Source organism: Piliocolobus tephrosceles, chromosome 14 (genome assembly GCF_002776525.5).
Source record: "Piliocolobus tephrosceles isolate RC106 chromosome 14, ASM277652v3, whole genome shotgun sequence".
Taxonomy (NCBI): Eukaryota; Metazoa; Chordata; class Mammalia; order Primates; family Cercopithecidae; genus Piliocolobus; species Piliocolobus tephrosceles.
In genome coordinates, this window is record NC_045447.1 from 103073528 (window position 1) to 103094047 (window position 20520).

The following is a 20520-nucleotide window of genomic DNA, read 5'->3' on the forward strand; positions in this document are numbered from 1 at the left end:
GAGTTTCTTGGGGTGTTAATGATGGAAGAGGGGCCCTCAGTCCAGGTTTGAAGTCGGGGGAATGGATAGTGAAGTGACCGTGCATCATCTTTGGGCCCCTTTTCATGGTTTCATCTCTGTGTAATTTCTTAGGCGGCAGGATTCCTTTAACCTTGTGTGCTCACTCTGCCTTCTCCCCTGCCCACTTTTCTTCCAGGGGTAGTCTCCCAGTATTTGTCTTTATGACAGGTTGATGCACAGGGTAGTGGCTGAGATGGGGACCTGTGGCAAACTATGGTGGGGGGTCAGGGACCAGAGAAATTTGTCCCTTGTAGTTGGGAATGGGGGGAAGATGCCCCAGTATTTACCTTCCATGAAATTAAATCATCAGTAATTCCACAGTTGTGGTTAGTAGTACTTGTCGAAACATGACTTCTTGTCTGATGCAGTCTACGTCTCTTCTCCCTGGGGTAGGATGGGAGCAGTGCTGCAGTGTCACAGCCAGTGGCACAATTCCTGATGTCTGTTTCTTTCAGTTACTGCAGCCAGATGCTTAGTAAAGAAGTGGATGCTTGTGTTACCGACCTACTCAAAGAACTGGTCCGTTTCCAAGACCGTATGTACCAGAAAGATCCAGTCAAGGCCAAGACTAAACGTCGACTTGTGTTGGGGTTGAGGGAAGTTCTCAAACACCTGAAGCTCAAAAAACTGAAATGTGTCATTATTTCTCCCAACTGTGAGAAGATACAGTCAAAAGGTAAAGGCACCGTGGGGTCCTGTGACATGTGGGCCCCTGTGCGAGTGCCTAGTGTGCCCTCATGGTCACCGCACACCTGGGTGGCCCATGCCACAGGCCTAGACTACTCGTTTTCTTTGTGGTTTTTGTTTTTATTGAGTAACTGTTTCCCAACTGCATTGACCATTACTAAGTACCTCTGTAGGGCAGGTGGGTCCTGTGGTCCTGCACGCCAGGGGGTCAGCCAGCCCACACAGGCCTCTGGCATCAGGGAAAGACATGCCTCTCTTGTGCAGGCCACTACCCTGGGGCTGGGATTGTCATTGGTTACTTGCACCACAGAGATGCTGTGCCTGGCAGCCAGGCATTACCTGCCTAGGGCTTTCGTGTACTTGACATTTAGTTGTTCAGTCTGGGGCTGACTCATCTGTTTGCTTGTTACAGATGTGGCTTTGTCTAAATACTTTGCCATTTTACTTAAACTGGAATGTGTGTTTTTGTTTTGTTGGATGTGATATGCTGGGTCAGGTAACAGTGAACCCTCACCTGTGACATCTCATGTTTACCCCCTGCTTGTGCTCTCTTGGCTCCTGGAGGACTTGCCTGTCCATGTTGTGTCCTTGAATTGAGCAGTAGGAGAACTGATTAGAGCAGAGTGGCATCGCTCATGGACACCTGTCCTTCATATCCGTCTAGGCTAGGGAACACTCACAAGCCCCTCCCTGACCCCATTCATTTCTCCTGCAGTGTCAGATTCAACTTTATAGAGTCCCACTTTGAGATAATGCATCCACATCCTGGGGCTGAACCCTCAGAGATGATGTTTTCCAGTTACCATTTCATATGTAAAGCCTGGAAGTTTTGTGACATGTCTGAGGCCCCTAGCCAGCAGTTCGTCCCTGTCCTAACTCAGTATGGGTCCAGCATCACCACTGACCAGAATATGACAGAATGGATCTCAGTGACCCACCCATCTGATTGTGTACCCAGAGGCCTTTCCAGGTCGTTGGAGAGGACAGGCCACATGCTTCCCTGGCTGTTTTTGTCAATATTGTACATGTCCACAGCTAACGGTTCAAGTAGTCCTATAGGGTTTGTTAAGGGAGAGGCAGGTTTGGGCTCTCTCCCTTTCCTAGCAACTCCACCTATCAGCTCTTAGCCACATTGTGGGGTATTTCCTCCATGTCTCCATATAACAGGCTTGTGAGCTACGGCTTCACATGTTTTCAGTTTTAAGTATTTGTCATCTTCCCAATAGAGCAAAAAGACTTTGCTGTTACTTACCCTAATGTATAGTTTGAGTTATTGTTCTTGTTTTGTGGTGGTTGCTTAATTTTCTATATACTTAGTATTAATGAAACCTCATGCCCTCAGCCAGCTGCCTCAGTCTCCCCTAAGACAGTTGGTTACACCAGGCGTTCTGCAGTTTCATCTGCTGAAGAAACCTTCATTCCCAGCTCGCTGCACCTCATGCAGTTGCCACCCAGGGATACCCTTGGCTCCCCCCCTGCTCTTGATAAGGTGTTGTTTATGGACTCCTTCTTGGGCTGCACTCTTGTTTTGTTGGAGTGCATCCTCCAGTGGTTTAGGAGAAAAGGATTCATGGGAGGCATATTTTAAAGCTCTTGCTTGAAATCTAGAGTCTCTGATCCTTGATCCTTTGTGATCATTTTGCACCCCCTGCTCTCTGGGGGTTCACTGGAAGTGCCTTGTTCCTGGGGTTACAGGATGTGAGACAGTTTGCATCCAGTGTCTTTGGCTCTGGGACATGTTGAATTTCTGCTTTGAATCCCCTCCTCCAGTCACTGCCAGCTTTTCTTGGAACTATGTCAGGGTTGGGACTCCTGGACTGGTGTCCTCACATTATTTGTTTCCTGCTTCTTTTCATCTCTTTCTTTTGGTTTCATTTTCTGTTAGGATTTCTCAACCATATCTTGTAAACTTTCTGTATAATTTTTTACTTCTGATATTATTTTTATTTTTTGGGAGCTGTTTTTGCCCTCTGAAGATTCCTTTTTTTAGTCACATTGCTATTGCCTCATGGTCGCCTCTCTGGGAATTTTAATGATGTCGAGTTCCTTTCCCTCCAGTGCCTCTGTTTCCGCCAAGTAATTCAGTCTGTTTGTTTTGACCTCTCATGGTGGATGGAGGTTTTCCACAGATGTCCTCTGTGTCCTGGTTTTCTGCGCCTAGTTAAGAGCCACTAAATAGCCGACTAGAAATCTGGGTGTGTGGCTGGTGTTCAAGGCTGTGAGCATTATTGAGGGTGATGATTCTCAAAACTGTAGCCAGCATCAGAATCACCCAGAGAGCTGGGGGAAACACAGATTCCAGAGTTTCTGCTTCAAGAGGTCCAGTGGGCCCAAGAATTTGTACTTCCAGCAAGAAGTGCTGCTTCTGCTTCTCCAAGGAGTGCACTGAGAACTTCTGCTGTAGGATGATGTGGTTGGGGTGCTTCCATGTTGGAAGTGCCCCCAGGTGTCTCTGTCTCCCCTAGGGCTGGTCACATCCCCAAGGAAGACTTCTCACTGCCTACCTGGAGGGACAGGCGAACTTCACCCTGTGACCTCATCCTCTCACCACCATTAGATGTGTGGTTCGTCATGTCCTGCAAACCTGTGCTGTGCCTTACCAGAGGGCTGCAGCTGAGGGACTGGACACCGACTTGCCTCTTTGCGAGTGTTCAACCAGCCCTCTTCACCTGTGCCTCACCCTGTGCTGCCTATTCCCAACCTTTGGGGGATTCTGGGGTCCAGGCTGTTCTAGGCTTTTCTCACTGTTGGCTTAGGTTGGCTAGCTCAGTTGCCCATTTGCATTTCAGTTTCTGAAACTTTTCGCTGTTGTCTCTCACGTTCTCCCATGGATTTGTGTCTTTAAAAAACAAAAAGGTGGAAATGTATGTACTCAGCCTACAGTCACCCCCCTTTCTTGGAAGACGTCATTCCCCTTCTCTGCCTCTGACATATCATGGGGCTAGGTTTTTACTTGGTCAGCATGATGAGGATTTGTTGTGTACTTAAAATTCATTTGTTTTGTGGTTCCAACACGTGTTTGCTTTAAGGCATAAGGGACTTGATTGTGTATTTTGTAAATATTTGCCAGATAAGATAGCCAATGGCTTGCAATCATCTTAAAGATAAAAATTGATGTTATAGCCTTGAATTATGTTGAAGTACTGTATTTGAGTGGCATTTTGCCTAATAATTCTGAACTTAGACTTTGAAATGGAAATTATCTGAGCCAAGCATCTTGCTTGACATAGGCTTTCTTGTGGAACTTCAGTAGTTGGCCCTTGCCACGCGTGCTTTCAGCTCACTAACAACAGGTTTGAGGTTGTTTGAGCAAAACAGTCTGGACTTTGCTGCTTGTATTGGGTGTTCCCAAGGCTACCACCAGGCTCAGTGATGTGCCAGGAGGACTCACACGACTCAACGTAGAGTGGTACTTTCGGCTGTGACTTACTACAGTGAAAAGGCACAAAGCAAAAGCAGCAAAGAGGCACATGGAGTTAAGTGTGGGTGAAACCAGGCTCCAGCTTCCAAAAGTCACTTTTAGTGACGTCACAGAGGAGAATCTTACTATCCCAGAAACAAGTTAAGAGCCAGTGGGAAGTGTTGTCTACCAGGGATGTACATTAGAGACTCAGCGCCTAGGGTTCTGTTGGGGGCCAGTCACACAGGCATCCTCTGCGTAGCACATACAAAGTTCCAGACTCCAGAAGGAAAGCAGAACCACAGTGTTTGCACACCATGGAGACACAGTGAGTTACTCTTACCAGTTAGGGTGGTGGGAACCCTCCCAAAATCCAAGTTCACAGACCACAGCCAAGGGCCAACCTGGCAGGCAGTCTTGAGAGGATAGTAGCCAGGCCTACTCTGTTAGGGTGTTTCTGCACACTGCTCAAATAAATTTTCAGATCCACTCCCAGGAGCTGGGGTGGACACCAGGCAGAGACCCTCCAGTGGAGACATGCATCTGATGTTAGGGGGACTTCATATGTCTTCCCTGACGAACTGAATATAGATTTCACTGTAAGTGTATCTGAGGAACACAAAACACTCCACCCCACCTCTGCCCCATCTCCCCTTTTCCCAACCCATCCAGAACTGGTCTTTTTCTTCAAAGTTTCTATCCCAGGCAGCTGCCTCCTCATCACTTTGCAAATGCTTTGGGTAGATCAGGGGCAGGGGGTGGGCAGAATAAGGGCTGTGGGCTTAGAAATTAATCTCCCATCCAACTAGATGCAGAATGAGTTCCAGTTTCCACAGTATGGTAGGACGTGCATTGGAGAAGTTTCTGTGTCGAAATGAGAGGATCGATATGTAATTAGGTTCCAGGTGATACTGTGCTAATTGTAAACAGTTGTTGTTTCTTACAGTTGCTCTGTAAGGACTGGGTGAGTATCCTGTAGGCCAGGTGCCTGGCCTACAATGCTGTGTGCATTGGTAACTCAAAGGCATATGCTGTGCCTTCCTCTAGAGACCACTGTATTCCCTCCCAAGCGGTATGGGCATCCTCTCCAGGAGTTTTTATTAGCAGTTTTCTTATGAGGGAGGGTCAGCATCAGGAGCTTGACATTTTCTGTGAATTGTTCTTATTTGTTGCCCATTTGCTTTTGGGATGTTGACCTCTTTTAGATTGATTCGTACCTTTTTTATAAGTTAGCTCTTTGGGTAAGAGTTGCAAGTGTTTTTTCTGGTTTGTCAGTTTTGCCATACACACACAAAAAAAGTGGCCATGCAGAGACTTTAGGTGTTATATATTTTGGTATTGAACTTTTTAATTGCATCTGGGTATTGTATTATTTCTCAGCTTTCCCACTCCAGTGTTTAAAAGGTTTGCTTTTAAAAATCTGTATGTCTCCTGCTTCCTTCATTTGTATATGTTTAGGTAGGATTTATTGTGGTCTGAGATGAACAGGATCGGCCCACTCAGTCCTCTAGTATCTTCTCCCTGACTTATCCGAAATGCTGTTCCCATTAAACTCCAGTTGTTTCTGGCGTCCATTCTGTTCATCTGCATCACCTTGTTTACACTATGGTACCTTTATAGTAAACTTTAATACCTGACCATGTTAGCCTGACATCTTTTTATATTTTTTCCATATTTTTTATTTCTCAATGAAATCCCGTCTATAGTAACTTACAGTATTTTAAAGCAGGGATCCCCAACACCTGGGCTGCAGACCAGTATTGTCTGGGGCCTGTTAGGAACTGGGCAGCACAGCAGGAGGTGAGCATTACTGCCTGAGCTCTGCCTTCTGTCAGAGCAGCAGCAGCATTGGATTCTCATAGAAGTACAAACTCTGTTATAAACTGCGCATGTGAGGGATCTAGGTTGCATGCTCCTTATGAGAATCTAATGCCTGATGATCTGAGGTGGAACAGTTTTATCCCAAAACCATCTTCCCCTGTCTGTGGAAAAATTGTCTTCCACGAAACCAGTCCCTGGTGCCAAAAAGGTTGGGGACCGCTGTTTTAAAGTATTAGATTAATGTGGAGTTGACATTTCATCATTTTGGATCATTCTATCCAGGATCATAGGTGTCTTTTCATTTGTTGAGATTTTCTGTTGCAGGGATGGTTTAAAAGACAGGGTCTAATCTAACTCTGTTGCCCAGGCTGGAGTGCAATGGCATGATCGTGGCTCATTACAGCCTTGAACTCCTGGGCTCAAGTTACTGAGCCTACCTCAGCTTCCTGAGTAGGTGGACTGCAGGCACATACCACCACAGTGGGCACATTTTTTTTTTTTTTTTTAGAGATGGGATCTTACTATGTTGCCCAGGCCAGTATTGTGTTAACAGCGTGTTGAAGTTGCCTGTAACTCTTTTCATGTTTCTTGAAAAATTCATTCCTACTGACTGTAATCTTGTGCTGCTGTTGTAAATGGAGTCATCTCTTTGATATATGCCAGCTGGCTGCTGAGTGAGTGTGTATAGAGACTTGTGCCACACCCCTTTCTGTACTTCTCATGCTGTTAGGAGTACTTCTCAGGTGCTGTTGGGTTTTCCAGGTGCATCACCTGCACATGGTACTCATTTCCTCTCCTTCCTCTCTCTGATGCACCAGCCTTGGCTGGTCCCTGGCCCAGAAGCGGTCAGGGAGTAGAGGGTGGTGAGCCCTCGGGAGCCAGACCTGTGCCTTCACCAGCGGTACAATGTGGGATAAGGAACTTAACCTTTCTGTGCCTCTGGTTCTCCATCTGTCAGTGAGGACACAGCATCTGTCTGCCTTTTGGGATTTGGGGGAGGACACAGGAGCTAAAAGGTGTGAAGCAGTTGATGAGTGGTCTGGCACGTGGTAAGTTTCAGTAATACTAATAGTTAACTTTTCCTGTTAAGATAATACCAGCTGTGTGTTTTCTTTCCCAGTTTTTCCCCATATTTTTGGAGAGTTGATTCTGCAACCTGCTTTCTCTTCATATTTTCAGGGACCTCTGCCTTGGGTATAAAATCATAGATGGGTGTGTTGCTAAGAAAAAGCTCTTTGCAACCAGTATTAATACCACACTCCATGTGATGTGTCTTCCTGTCATTTTTTATTGTCCTTTGACCAGGTGGGCTGGATGACACTTTGCACACAATTATTGATTATGCCTGTGAGCAGAACATTCCCTTTGTGTTTGCTCTCAACCGCAAAGCTCTGGGACGCAGTTTGAATAAGGCAGTTCCTGTCAGCGTGGTAGGGATCTTCAGCTACGATGGGGCCCAGGTGAGCGTGTAGGGCACAGGCCTCTTCAGTCACTGCCCGTGGGAGGAAGTGGGGGCAGGTGGTCAGTGTGGGCTTGCCCACAGAGCAGCTCCAGAACCTCCAGTAGGCTGTCACTGAGGAGAAGCCACCACTTAGGCAGGACCTTCTTATAAAAAGGTAGCCTTTGTCTCCTTGACAGCATGGGGTGTCTGGTTCTGAATTGAGCTCTGTTCTGGGCTTGCTGCTGACATAGTGGCACCTCAGGCAGGCCCAAGAAATGGGCCTAGCCCACTCTTCCCTCTGGGGCAGCATCCCTGGTACCCATCCATAAGCATAAGGTCCACATGCCCCCGTGTCAGCCCTGCTTCTCTGTGGAGGGTGCCATTGGTGAGTTGGAGGGACCCGTGTCCTCTGTCGCTGGGCTGTTACCTATGTGCTCTCACTTGTGCCCAAGGATCAGTTCCACAAGATGGTTGAGCTGACAATGGCGGCCCGACAGGCGTACAAGACCATGCTGGAGAATGTGCAGCAGGAGCTGGTGGGAGAACCCAGGCCTCAGGCACCTCCCAGCCCACCCACACAGGGCCCCAGCTGCCCTGCAGAAGATGGCCCCCCAGCCTTGACAGAAAAAGAAGAGCCACACTACAGTGAGTGCTTAAGGGAGAGTCGTGTCAGGTCGAGTGTCCTCTAAGCTATTTATTGACTTTAATTAGAGTCCCCAGGAGAGCAGCTTGATAATGCTGCAAGACCAGCTGAGTAGCAGGGCCCAGTAAGTCCAGCTGAGACTGGCTGTAGTAAGGCCAGTCCATTGCCTAAGAGGTATTATCAGACTTTTGCTTGTCAGTGGCTGTCTCAGACTTCAAGTCAGATGTCTCTTGACAATGGGTGGCCTTAAGGATAGCTATACCCAAGACAGGCTTGGAAGGCCAAGTAAAGGTTCAGTCCTCTCTTAGCCCACCCACACAAGGCCCCAGCTGCCCTATAGAAGATGGCCCCCTAACTTCTGTTCACTAAGGAGCAACCTGGCCCAGCAGGCTGAGAACAGTGAGTGAACGCCTGCCAGGACACCTCTGAGCACCCTGAGCTGCTGGGCAGTGGCCACAGGCTCCCTTGTCCATGCTGCTGGTTTTCTGACAGGAGTCTTCCTACTGGTTGATGCCTCTTCCTCAGTCGTGCTGTTTTCTCATTTTAGTTGAAATCTGGAAGAAACATCTGGAAGCATACAGTCCATGTGCCCTGGAGCTAGAGGAATCCTTGGAGGCTTCAACCTCTCAAATGATGAATTTGAATTTATGAGAGTTCTTGCCTGTGTATCTGTATTTTGGGTAAGGAGGGGAGGTCTGAAAAAGACTTTGGGGCTTTTTCTTCTTCTCAGTTTTTCATGACAATGTAATTTGTGTAACTGTTGAATCTGGAAGTTGATCAGCATTAAAGGGCACATGAAGCAGTATCTGTAGGCGTTCAGTGCTGCGGAGCCTGTTAAAGGTTGCTCAGATGCGACGTGCAGGTGTTAATCTTCTCTAAAAGCCTGGTGACACAGCTCTGGCTTTCCGAGCACACTGTGGATCTGAAAAGTACTGGAAAATGTGATACTTAGAATACTTCGGCTGCTAAGGAAACTTCCTCTCCATTGCAGAATAGCTGAGCCAAGTGAGTGAGTTTGCAGAAAGCAGGTGGTGAGCTCCTGCTTGCTGGAGGTGGCCATGGAGGGCCATTCCCGCCTGGCAACGGCACCGTCCTGCAGGGAGCCACTTGGCAGAAGGATGCAGGGCTGCTGGTGTCAGAGCAAGAGGGCTACCGGGGAAGGGCCCTTTCTCAGGGGATGTAGCTTTTTTAAAAGATTTGGTAACACTTGGAGGATTTGCTAAAATGAGCCTCAGAAGGGAAATTGGTTTTCTAACCTGTGACTTTTTGAAATAAATTATTCTTTTCAGTCTTTATTTTTCAAAGAAACAATGTGTATTGAAGTACCTAGATTTGTTTGATAATCAACAAATCTTTCCTTTTTAAATGAACATATTCTGAATGTGGTTTCTGTCTTAGGCCAGGAGGACAGAGTTTACTTTCATATTTTCCCTGTAAGTAAGAGGGCTTATTTATTTTAAATAAAGAGTAATTATTAAATTTCGTTTCAGACTCTGGTGATTTTAGGCTTATCAGTGGTCTCTGTCTTACTTGATCATTCCTATGTCTTAATTTATCCCCTTTGGACAGTCTAGGCCCTGAAATAAAAGGGGGCCGCGTAATGGGGATCCTGCTATCCCCAGCACTCCTAGGTCTGGAAGTAGTGATTGTCAAAAGCCTCCAACACTGCACAGACCTGCCGGGGCCAGATCCTGGCTCAGTCCCGACCTGCGCTTGCGTTCTTCTCACCACAGCCAATGGCCGGAAAGAATCTTCGCTGCTTTTTGCTTGTCAGGTAAGCAGGGTATTGTTTTGGCTTTGAAAGTGCTTTTAATTGAATTCAGTCATGCCAATATTGTACCTCTGAGAAGTGGCCTGTGATGAACAAATAAAATTGGAATAATGAGTCAGAAATGACATGCTATGGGCAGGGCTGGAAATGTGACCAGAGGTTGGTGTATGAAGGCACCGTCCGCCCTGTCATCTGTGGGGCTCACAGTGACCAGTGTGAGCCTTGCTGTTCTTCACACGTTCTGAGCTGTTTAGACATGGGAAGTAGATGTGGTCAGTCAGGCCGTCAGTAGTCCGAAAGCAGTGAGTCATCTCCCCCCATTTATCTTTCAGGGCAGTCAGCGGGGCCGGCAGGAAAGGAGAGGTCTTTCCTGCTTCCTCCTCCCCTCATCAGTAGGTAGCAAGTCAGTTGTGGTAAGTTTGAAAATAGGAAATTATTTGAGAATAAAAGTTCCAAAATTAATTTGTGGGGAAAAAGACAAAATAGCTATCAGCTGCACTCAACAGCTAGAATTTTAAAATTTGATAAATCAAAAAGTTAAAGATCTCTACAGAGATGAATTCCTCTGCTCAAAGCCCCTTTTTTAGAGCTCTCTAGGTGTGTGATGTTTGTTTTGCTAATCTTAAGATAAAAGCAGCTTAAACAGAGTAGGTAGGCTTTTCAACATTTCATGCAGCTGCTGAGAGCTTTCCTTCTGGGACTAACCAAACTCTCAGCACGTGGTTGCCCGGTGATGCTGTCATTTTCTTGGCAGTGAAGGACTCCAGCTGAAGCCACTGCTGCAGGTGACTTCAGCTCCCTCAACGTGCAGATGGTGGCGCATGAAGCACGCAGCTCTGTGCCGGGGCGCTAAGTACAGTCATGTAACTGAACAATGTACAACTCTCTTTTTACTTTTCCAGCAAAGACTCAAAAATTCATCCTCATAACTACATTTCCCAATAGAAAACTCCACATTATGAAAACTTCAAGTATGTAATTAATTTGCTAAGAGTGAAACTGCTCGAAATCCAGACTTTAGAAGATACAGAAAACAGCACCAAGAATATAAGCCCAAAGCCCTTCACTCAGCAGTTTGTAGTGGTTGAAGCCACACCCAAAGCAAGAACCACAGTGAGCTGATGGATATTTTACAGGAAAACTTCAAGTTATGAGTGTGATAGTTCTGTGAGCAAGACTGGCATCCTTGGCTGGATGGGCAAGCACACACCTCACAGGCGGCTAGGCCGCTTGACTCGGGGTGCGGAGGGGGGACGTGTGGAGACAACCAGGGTGTCTCCGGCGTCTTCAGGACACCTCTGTCGTGCTGGATCCTGAAGGAATTAGCAGGCGATGTCTGCTGATCCCACACAAAGGCTGTTACAGAACTCGTCCATCCCCAGAAAGAGGGGATGCAAAACAAGTCATTGTCATACTGCTGGGAAGACCCTCAGTATTTGCTAGGATCCCCAGAGGCGCGGCTTGACTTTTAACAGAGGCTTTGGTTTTATGATAGACATGAAAACTGTCATGCTACAGACAAGAAGAGACGTGTGTGTAAGATTAAAGGCTGAGCAGGTTTAGGACAAGTTCATACACACAGTGACAGTCTTCAGAGATACAGCTTTAATAATTAGAGACTTGAAAGCAGGTAGAACAAAACACTCATGAGACTCATTCCATTGTCAAGAAATTTAATATGGCACCAGGAGATTTGCATAATTGACCTGTTTGGCTTTCTGCAACAAGCTCAGTGTCCTGTTGCAGAAGCTGAGCATTGACAGGGGACAGAGGCATAAACTGCAGCGCTTGATAAAACAGAGCCCAGTATTCTGAGATTAGTGAAGAAAACACAAAGACTTGACAGATGCACTCCCAGATCGCATCTCACAGTCATTCAGGGTTTAAGGCAAGGCATTTTCGTGTGGAGTCTCACCTTTTCTTGTCCCAGTCATGCATCTTCAGAGTTCCTTGGCTAAGTCTGCAAGTGGGAGAAGCGGCAGGCTTGATTTGCATCAATAAAAGGAGCGATCTGCTGGCCATGCTAACCCTGTTGGCTGTTAGGGGGTGGGGTCACTCTGTAAAGGGGAGTCACTGGGACGGTGTAGGATCAGCCTTCAGAGCCTGCTGCCTGACCCTAGAGGAGGAGCCTGCGCACATACTGCTGTGTTAGTTCACGAGCAGCTGTCGAAGCCTGTTAGCCATCCTGGTTACCTGCTTGTGCCAGACGGAACTTCCTGTCCCAGGTAAGCACCTAATTTTTTAAGTCTTAGTTCCTGTCACAGGCCCACTTGGGTTCAGGGCTTCTCCACTGCCCCATCTCTGGGAGGTACGCATCAGGGGGTAGCCCAGTGGCTGTGTTCAGAGAGGTTTGGGCAAGACAGCTCACAGTTGCAGGGGACCAGGCCTTCTCTGGGGGTGGCTGTGGTCAGTGGCAGCAGGGTCTGGTTGGGGTTGAGGTCGGTGTCAGGGACTCCTTCCTGGTGGCTACAAGGTGTCCTTGCTACAGCTCTCCTGAAAGAACAATGTGGTCTTTGAATCCTTGGCAGAACGGATGGGCCTTTCCTGCTCTGCAGCCCAGTCTGTCTCATAGCCCATCCCAGGCAGAGCACTCAAGGCCTCAGCCCCTATTGTGGTTCCCCTCCTTGGGGTCTAAAGATCCAAATGCCAGGAGTGTCTCCCATACGTGACGGGAAGGCAGAGCAGCAGCACATTCACTGGACTCCCAGGTTGTGCTGGGAGGCAGGAGGGCTGGAGAGAGGGAGACTGTGTGTGCTGAAGTACAGAGGATCAGCTGTAAATGTCCAGGCTTTGGCGCAACAGTTCAGTGGGGCTGCTGGCAGCCACGTAACCCACACACTTTAACGCACTCATTTGAGTGCTGCAGACCCCACCCTGGGTGGTAGTACACACAGTGCTGAATCCCTGCCTTTGCCTTCTGTATCAGTTATTTGGGAGCCAGGGCTGAACAACTCTGTCTCCGTGGGGAGACAGGGAGCCTTAGGGAGCCTAGCCTGTCTAGGGAGCCTCTGCCCTGCCGCCTGCAACTTCCATGCCATAGCCCAGTCCCTGCCAGGGTTTAGCTCAGTAAGCCACTCCCCCTGACCCCTCCAGCAGGTGCCGCAGGTGAGGCATCCCGCCAGGAGCTACCTGGAGGGTTCCCCACCTGTCCAGGTTTCCTGCTCTCCTCAACGTAGTGACCGGCTCAGTGCTCTGTACAGGAGGTGGGGTGGCCGTGGGGGCCCATCTAACCAGACAGCCCCCACCTGTGAGTCCCTCCCAATCTTGCCTCCCTTCTTCAGTCTCCTTTAAGGGCTGAGGCCGGATGCCCCTTGATCTGCAGCCTCAGCAACAAGACATGGGATTCCCCTCGCAGGGTTGCAGGTTTCATAAAGGAAACTGCTCCAGGGCTAAGAGGGAGCAAGTGGGGTCCATGCTGAATGGGTCCCTTCAAAGATCCACTGGATGTGGCAGGTGCCCTGCCCCCGCCTCCAGCCCTACTTTCTTTGCCCGGCTGCAGCCACATACCCACGCCTTCCTCCAGCTCTGCATCATCCGGTCGTGCTCCCCAGCCACAGCCCTCCAGGCGGAAAGCTCTCTGCTCCACTTCTCCTGGTGGGCCACTTCTGGAAGACAAGCAGGGTCCTCAGGCCATAGCTCTGCGGGCCTTTATGGCACCCTTGATGCCCACTGGCCACCTTTCTCAGTGGAAAGCCAATAAATCCCAAACCCAAAATGCCACCGTGCAGGCATGCTTTCCAGCATGTTTTTTTCAACTGCCATTGTAAATAGTGAAAAATCACCTCCTAAAAGGGTTCCAGTGGGCATGGGAATCACTTACCAGGTCTCATCACAGCAACCTGCACCTTCGAAGTCTTGTTCCCTGCTGAGGAGATGACAGAGCAACGATACTCGGTGCTTTCCCTGATGGTGTCCTGCAGCCAGCTGAGCGCGTGGGCCCTGCCATCGGGCAGTGCATGGGTCTGCACAGGGACACAGGTCTCCAGAGCTCGCCCATTCTTCTCCCAGACAAAGTGAATGTCTGCAGGACCTGGGGGCACAGACCGTTTCTACCTCTGAGTCCACATTTAGAACCCAAAGCAGCTACCCAACGAGGGGGTAGGGGGTTACTTCTGTTGTCCCAGCTGGACCTGAAGTGACTTGGGACAACTTCCAATTCAGTCCCTGGGACTCGCCTGGAGGTGGCTTCCCCATGGCCAGCGGGAGCCTTGGCCTTGGCCCCCGTCCTGTGGACTTCCTGCTCTTTGACTTTAATTGCCATTTTTCAAAGTACACCTGTGTGGCTTGTGTCCCGAGGACCCCCTTTCTCACGGCGCTGTGCTGGTTTCCTGCAGAATGCTTCTGGGCCTTGGAGCAGCATCCCACCTGACCCTGGCCCTGCTGCCACACACGTGTCCTGTGACCACATGAACAGAGACATCCCAAAGGCTCTGCCATCACCAGGGCCACAGCACAGAGAGGCCCAGAGCTTGGCCAGCTGTGTGTGGAGGGGGCTGGGCCAGAGTGGGGACCATGAGGGCCTGTCTCTCCAGTTGAAACACTGGATCCTGGGGCAGGCTTGGAGGGGAGCTACATGTCACAGGCTGGAAGGCTCTGACCCTGGCAGGGGCGGGGCCGGGCTCTGCAGAATTACACTAGGACCACCAGTGCAGCACATCCAGGATGGGCTTCCAGCTTTGAGCATGGACCCTGGGCCTGACACTGGCCACTTCTACCCCAAACCTCTGTTGTTTTTTTGGGCTTTTGATCTTAATTACTCATTGAAAAAAGTAGAGAGGCCAATTACTTCACACACACTCAGTCTACTGCACCCTGCCAGAGTGGAGCCTGGCCGGCCTCAGCTTGTCTGTGGGAGAGATCAGGAGGGTGGGCGAGGCAGGGATGTTCCCCTGTGGCCCAGGCTGCCTTGCCTGAGGAGGCCAGCCTCGTCCCAGGGCAAGAAGGCGACATGGCCAACCCTGAGGGCTAACCCTAGACTCCGTATTTGTTCCAGGTGGCTGGGGTGGGGTTGTGAAAACCAGAGTGTTGGGGGTGGGGCGGGGGGTGCCCATAAGCAAGGTCTAGTCATCAGGTCACCTCCCGACCTTCCTTGCTTGTGAAGTCTGTTGGCCCTCCAGGGTCTGCTGGCCATGTTGGGACAGGCACAATTCCCTGTCCCTTACTGAAGGAAAAACAAGCACATCCACTTTGATCTGCTTCACACACTGGCTTCCACTCAAATGCAGAAAGGGTTGAGGGGGGCCATGCTCCCACTAAGCTCCAGCCCCAGAGGTGCAGACCCTGGAGCTGAGCTGGGATGGTGGGGAGGGCCAGGCCAGGCCCTGGAGGGCAGGTGAGGGGGTGCAGATGCTCTTCTGTCTCCAAAGCTCCTGCTTACGGTGGGGCAGAGGAGGCCGGCCAGCCTACGCTACTGCTTCTGTCTCCTACAGGTGCAGCCTGCATCAGGCCAGGCACCCCAGCAGCATGGACCGGGGTGACACCCTCCCACCTCTTGCTTAGCGACCTGGCTCCCTGATCAGCACCTGCCCTTCCTCAAGGCCCCCAAGTGGGCCATGGGCCACCTAGACCAGCACCGGGCATGGCCTCTGCTTGACCATGATACCTCATAAGAATCGGTCTTTAGAAGTTAGATTCGCCCTAGATGCCCATCAACCTTGGAATGACAAAATGAAATGTGGCTTCGTGGAGAATGTTCAGCAGTGAAAAGGAAGGAGTTCAGAACACTGAGCAGGAAAAACAAATTCCAGAGCCAAAACAGTCCAAAGTACCTGCACACACAGAAAAACTGGCCTTGTTCTCAGGTGTGGGGCAGGGGTGCGTCCAGATACAGGTATTAAATGGTGTGGGAGGACCCACGCTTCCCTCCCTGGGCAGGACAGTGGTGGCCAGAGAGCTTTTCATTTCTGTGACACATGCTGGATTTTTGAAGGGAAGAGACCGCCAGTTTAATGAAGGTGACTTTAGTAATGCATTTTCCCTGCTTTACTGACTGTGGCATCTGCTCACCTTTGTCCAGTCTCTTGGTCAACAATTCCCCACTGTCCAGGATCATCAGAGAATGCTCCTCCCAAGGACTTGACCAAGCTCAGACTCTTTAGCTGGACAATCCTAGGAAGGAGTCCCAAGGCAATGATGGGCCCAGTGAAGCCCTGTTTCTATCAGTGAGGAGTTGGGAAATGTCCAAGAAGGGGGCCACAAGTCACTCATTCCAAGTGCCATCAAAGAATATTCAGCAACACAGAAAAATACTGTTACGTGAAAGAATAGGTGTGTGTGCATATATGTACACACCCGTGTATACATGTGTGAACGCAGATACAATCTTGACCTAAAAATGGCTGGGATGCTGGTGGTAACTGCCTCTGGATGGTTAAATTTGGGATTGTTTAAATTTTTTCTTTATACTTCCCTGGAGTTTCCAACCCTAAAACAAGCAAGCATTGCTTTTATTATAGTAATTTTTTATAAAAGTGTTATTTTGAAGGAAACATTCCATAAACTCAAGGAAATTTGGAAGGTGCTCCACAACTGTTTTGCCTGGCGGCCCATCTGGCCCTGGCCTGGTAGACAAGCCCTTGTGAACAGGTTTGGGTTTTGTGCATAATTAAGACAAAAAAAAAAAAAAATCTTAACACTATAATTTGTTTTTTCCCCACTCAAAATGTTTTGGACTCTAACCACAGATAACTCCATATATCCGTCTACAGATATAAGTACATATTACATGTCTCTATATACATCTAGGTGCCCATTAACTAGATAGATATTCCCTTCCTCAGCTGATGGGCATCCAGGTAAAATCTCATTTTAAGAAACAGATTTTTTTGAGCTGTTACGATCAAGTAACAACACTTTTCTTTGAACAGTGAAGTGAGTTCCATAAAAGCCCAGTCTCCTCCCTCATGTGACCTGCACCAGGAACCACCCAGGGGACTGGAGTCACTGAGTCACAGGAGCCTCTGGAAGGTTCTCATGACCAAGCCCTTGAGACTAAGCATCTGGGTGGCCTGAGCTGGATTGGATTCATCACCCAACACCACATCATGGGACCACTGACAGCAAAACCCTCAAAGCTCTACACTCTTGGGGTGTGAGTAGAAACAGACACATGTGCTTACCACCGCTAACATGAGGCATCAGTAAATACTCTTTAAATATGTGCTTGATCATCATAAGACATTAAAGATGTTAAAGAAGTACTTACGTTTCGTGTATTCCTTTTTAAACTATCCAACTCTTTCTGAATGCATGAGAGAGAGGGAAAGTGAGAGTTACCATCAGTGTGCAGGGCCACCCCATCAGCACCGCACCCTCAGCGGGACGGGGCAGCAGCTGCAAACCCAAGTCTGTCCCATGGAGGCCTGCTGGGGAGCTCCTGGAATCCTGGGCCCCCAGTGGGGAGCTGTCTTCCATCTCCCAGCAGGGCCCCCTGAAAACACCACTGGTTTCTTGTTTGGGCCAGTGCTCCAAGCCCCCTAACCATCCAACCCTGTTACCTCAAGAGAACAGCCAAGCTGGGGTGCTACTCCCGGATCACCCCCTTGGCCTCTGTGGGGTGGGGACAAGAGGCTGGTCTGATGCTGTGAGGCTGCCACCAACCTGGATGTGCCTTGGCTCTTCCCAGAGGCTAGCCAGGTGACACTGGTCGCACCCTCAAAGAAGGGAAGTTGTCGTGGCTTAGAAGGATCTAGGGTAGAGGTCCTGAGGACAGATGCTTCCCCCTGGCCCTGCCTGTCACTGCAACCCAGTACTTTTAGAGAATTAGCTTAAGTTGGAGGCAAATAAACTTTAACTGCTCTGGCAGATGCCGTATGTAACAATCTCCCTCCTGCAGCTGGGACTGCCGTGAGATGACTGATCACCTTGTCGTGAGATGACTGATCACCAGGTTTATCCACCAGGGCTGGGTTTATTACAGCTACTCAGGAGTCAGGGGAGGCTGCCGGCGACCTGGGCTCCAGCACTCACCTCAGCCTGTCGCTGGGGCACCTCCCACCTGCTCACCCCCACCCCAAGCCTGTAACAGGGCCAGCTGGTGCCAGGACCACCATGGCTTCAGAGCTCTGTGGATGTGATCACAACATGTGGAGCTCATTCTACTCTGTGACAAACCAGGTGCCCCCTGAGCAGTGGCCTTGCCCTGAGGAAGGCCTGGAGGGGTGGTGAGGCATCCACCCAGTGACTGAGTTGCTTGGGCCCATCCCGACAAGTGCCTCCACTGCCATCCCCTGCAGCACTCGTCTCTGTCTTCCCACCATCCTCGTGCCCACCCCCACTCCCACCTCAGGACTGGCTGCCTTGGGGCCAGCCCATCTCCCAAACTCACATCCAGGTGGCCTTCCTGCAGCTAACGGGGCAGCCGGGCACATCCCCAGAGGGGCCATTCTTTGCACACGGTGCTGGCCGCTGGCCATCATGTCTTTCATGATGGGACTCCTGGCTTGTCCCTGCCCGTTCCTGCTGCCCAGGCCTCACCCTGACTCCCACTCCCAGTCTCTTTTCCTGAGGATCCCACTGCTTCCCTGGCCCATCTCCGTGCTCTCTCCTTGGGGCAGGGTCTTTTCTAATCCTGGCCCTGGCCCCTCCTTCCTCCCGGACTCTGATCTAATCCTGGCCCTGGCCCCTCCTTCCTCCCAGACTCTGGGGACAGACAGTGCAGCTGGGGTGTGCCCTGAGGCCCTGTTGGTCATCCTTTCTGTCCTCTGTCGAAGTCAGAGAGTAGCCAGGTGTCCCAAGAGGAGGGAGGAGTGAGACCCCTGCCACACAGGTGGCAATTCTGACAGCTCCCTTCTCCGAGTCCTCATCTCCCTGATAGTCACCAGGCTGACGCAGCCTAACATTTCACTCAGGTACGCTCTGACCACTCAGGGCACTGGACCGGCCCCAGTGCTTCCGGAAAGCACCTGTTTATGCCTGCCACTTACTGGCCAAGTCGCCTTATCAATGTGGACAGGAATTCTGAACTTCTCTGCAAAGGGACCTGAGCAAGTACCATTGAGGCACCTGCAGGCATTGCCTGGCTCCATGGGGGGCCTGTGGGAAGGCACTACTGAGGCACCGAGGGCATTTCCAGACCCCAGGTAACCAGACAGCTGTGCTGTAAAGGCACGTGGAATTATCACAGATAACAGAAGAGACATGGACAGCTTCTGGTGAAGCTGCCTCATCTAACATGCTAAGGAGCTCAGATCACAGGGAGCTGATAGCACTGCCTTGTCCTGTCCAGCAAGGGTGGCCCAACACACAAAGCCAACTAATTCCCAAGACGGCCGTGGCCTTTCAGGAGAGTCTGAAACAAAGTGAAATGTCACAGAGCAGCTGGAACACACACATGCATGCCAACAGGCCACTGTGGCTGCTAGGAACGGGGCCCTCTCTGGATCTCGGCCTCTCAGAGAGGCCCAAGGGCACCTTCTGCTGCTGCCCTCTGATCCCAGTGCTTCCAAGGTATCTGATTTCTAACACTGTAGTTAAAATATAAAAGGCCATCCCAAATCCAAATACCCAAACGCTGCCTAAAGTATGGGGGAACCATTATTAGCTTTGAAAATGACACGAGTCTAAACTTGACATGGAAGATAGTCCTGGCAGGGGTGAAGGCAGGGCCCTGACAGGGTAAAGACTACACTTTGGTTAAAAAATTATATCGATCTATTTCTGTGTGTGCACACTAATGTACAAGTGCATGATTTGTATCTGCATGTATACACAACCCATCCACCATTCATCTCTATCAATCCTTATGGCTGTATGCCAGATGCACTATGTGCTGGCACACGGGTGGTGGGGTTATTTTTTCACCCATCTGTATTCCCAATGATCTATGAGGAACTTGGGTTCATCAGCTCAGAGGCGCAGAGCTTGGCCACATGCTAACTTTATTCCCCCGGCTCCGGAACGCTTTCCTCTCCTTGTCAATACACATGCTCCTCCACTTTCCACGGGGTTGCATCCCAGTAAACCCACTGTGAATTGAAACGATCCTAAGTCAATAATGTGTGTGTGTGTGTGTGTGTGGTTGTATATGTGTGGACGTGATGGTGTGTGTGGTGTGGTGTGGGTAACGTGCATGTGTCTGGTGTGTATGTGCTTTGGTGTGTGCAGTATGTGTGGTGGTGTGTGCATGTCAACAGTGGTAGGACTGGTGTTTGTGTGATGTGTGTGGTATGCTGTGCTGTGTGTGGTGCATGTGTGAGTGGCTGTGTTTGGTATGGTGTGCATGGGGGTGGCTGTGTTTTAGGTGTAGTGTACAGTGTGTGTGGTGTGTGTTGGTATGTGTGCACATGTGCAGTGAGTGTGCATGGTCTGTGTGTATGGTGTTTGATGTGTGTGTGGTATGATTTGGTGTATGTGATGTTTTGTGCTGTGCATTTATTGTGTGCATGCACATGGTACGTGTGTGTTGTGTGGTGGACATGATTGTGTTTGTGGTGTGGTGTGCGTGTCTGTTGTGTGGTGTGTGTGTTATGGTATATGTGTCGTGTGGTGCATATTGTGATGTATCTGTATGTGGTGTATCTGATATGTGTATGTGTGGTGTGTGGTGTGTGTGTGTGGCGTGTGTGGTTGGTGTGTGGTGTATGGTTGTGTGTGTGGTATGGAGGGGGTACGGTGTAGTGTGTGTGATGCTGGTGTGTGGTGTGTGGTTGTGTGTGGTGTGTATGGAGGGGGTACGGTGTGTGTGTGATGCTGGTGTG

General features: G+C 49.8%; 2 protein-coding genes across 21 annotated transcripts in view; one reads left to right on the forward strand and one right to left on the reverse strand.

Annotated features, from left to right (window-relative positions):
- The window catches only part of SECISBP2 (SECIS binding protein 2), a 49412-nt gene extending 32390 nt beyond the window's left edge, over positions 1 to 17022 (forward strand). For 7 of the 13 annotated variants that reach the window (XM_026446816.1, XM_023194563.2, XM_026446817.1 and 4 more), the window contains 4 exons: positions 516 to 736; positions 7274 to 7428; positions 7862 to 8054; positions 8600 to 8894. In XM_026446816.1, the coding sequence (XP_026302601.1) occupies positions 516 to 736; positions 7274 to 7428; positions 7862 to 8054; positions 8600 to 8703 (673 nt within the window). In that variant the 3' untranslated portion in view covers positions 8704 to 8894. Of the gene's footprint in view, positions 1 to 515; positions 737 to 7273; positions 7429 to 7861; positions 8055 to 8599; positions 9535 to 9621 lie in introns of those variants that run through there. The other 6 variants (XR_002726827.2, XR_004228472.1, XR_003306647.2 and 3 more) reach the window with 6 other exon arrangements.
- SEMA4D (semaphorin 4D) overlaps positions 11480 to 20520 on the reverse strand; it is a 135665-nt gene continuing 126624 nt past the window's right edge. For 7 of the 8 annotated variants that reach the window (XM_023194555.3, XM_023194557.3, XM_023194552.3 and 4 more), the window contains 3 exons: positions 13644 to 13853; positions 13331 to 13428; positions 11480 to 12316 (listed from right to left, as the gene is read on the reverse strand). The gene's annotated coding sequence lies outside the window, so the exon portion shown is untranslated. Of the gene's footprint in view, positions 12317 to 13330; positions 13429 to 13643; positions 13854 to 17027; positions 17064 to 20520 lie in introns of all 8 variants that reach the window. The other variant, XM_023194553.3, reaches the window with a different exon arrangement.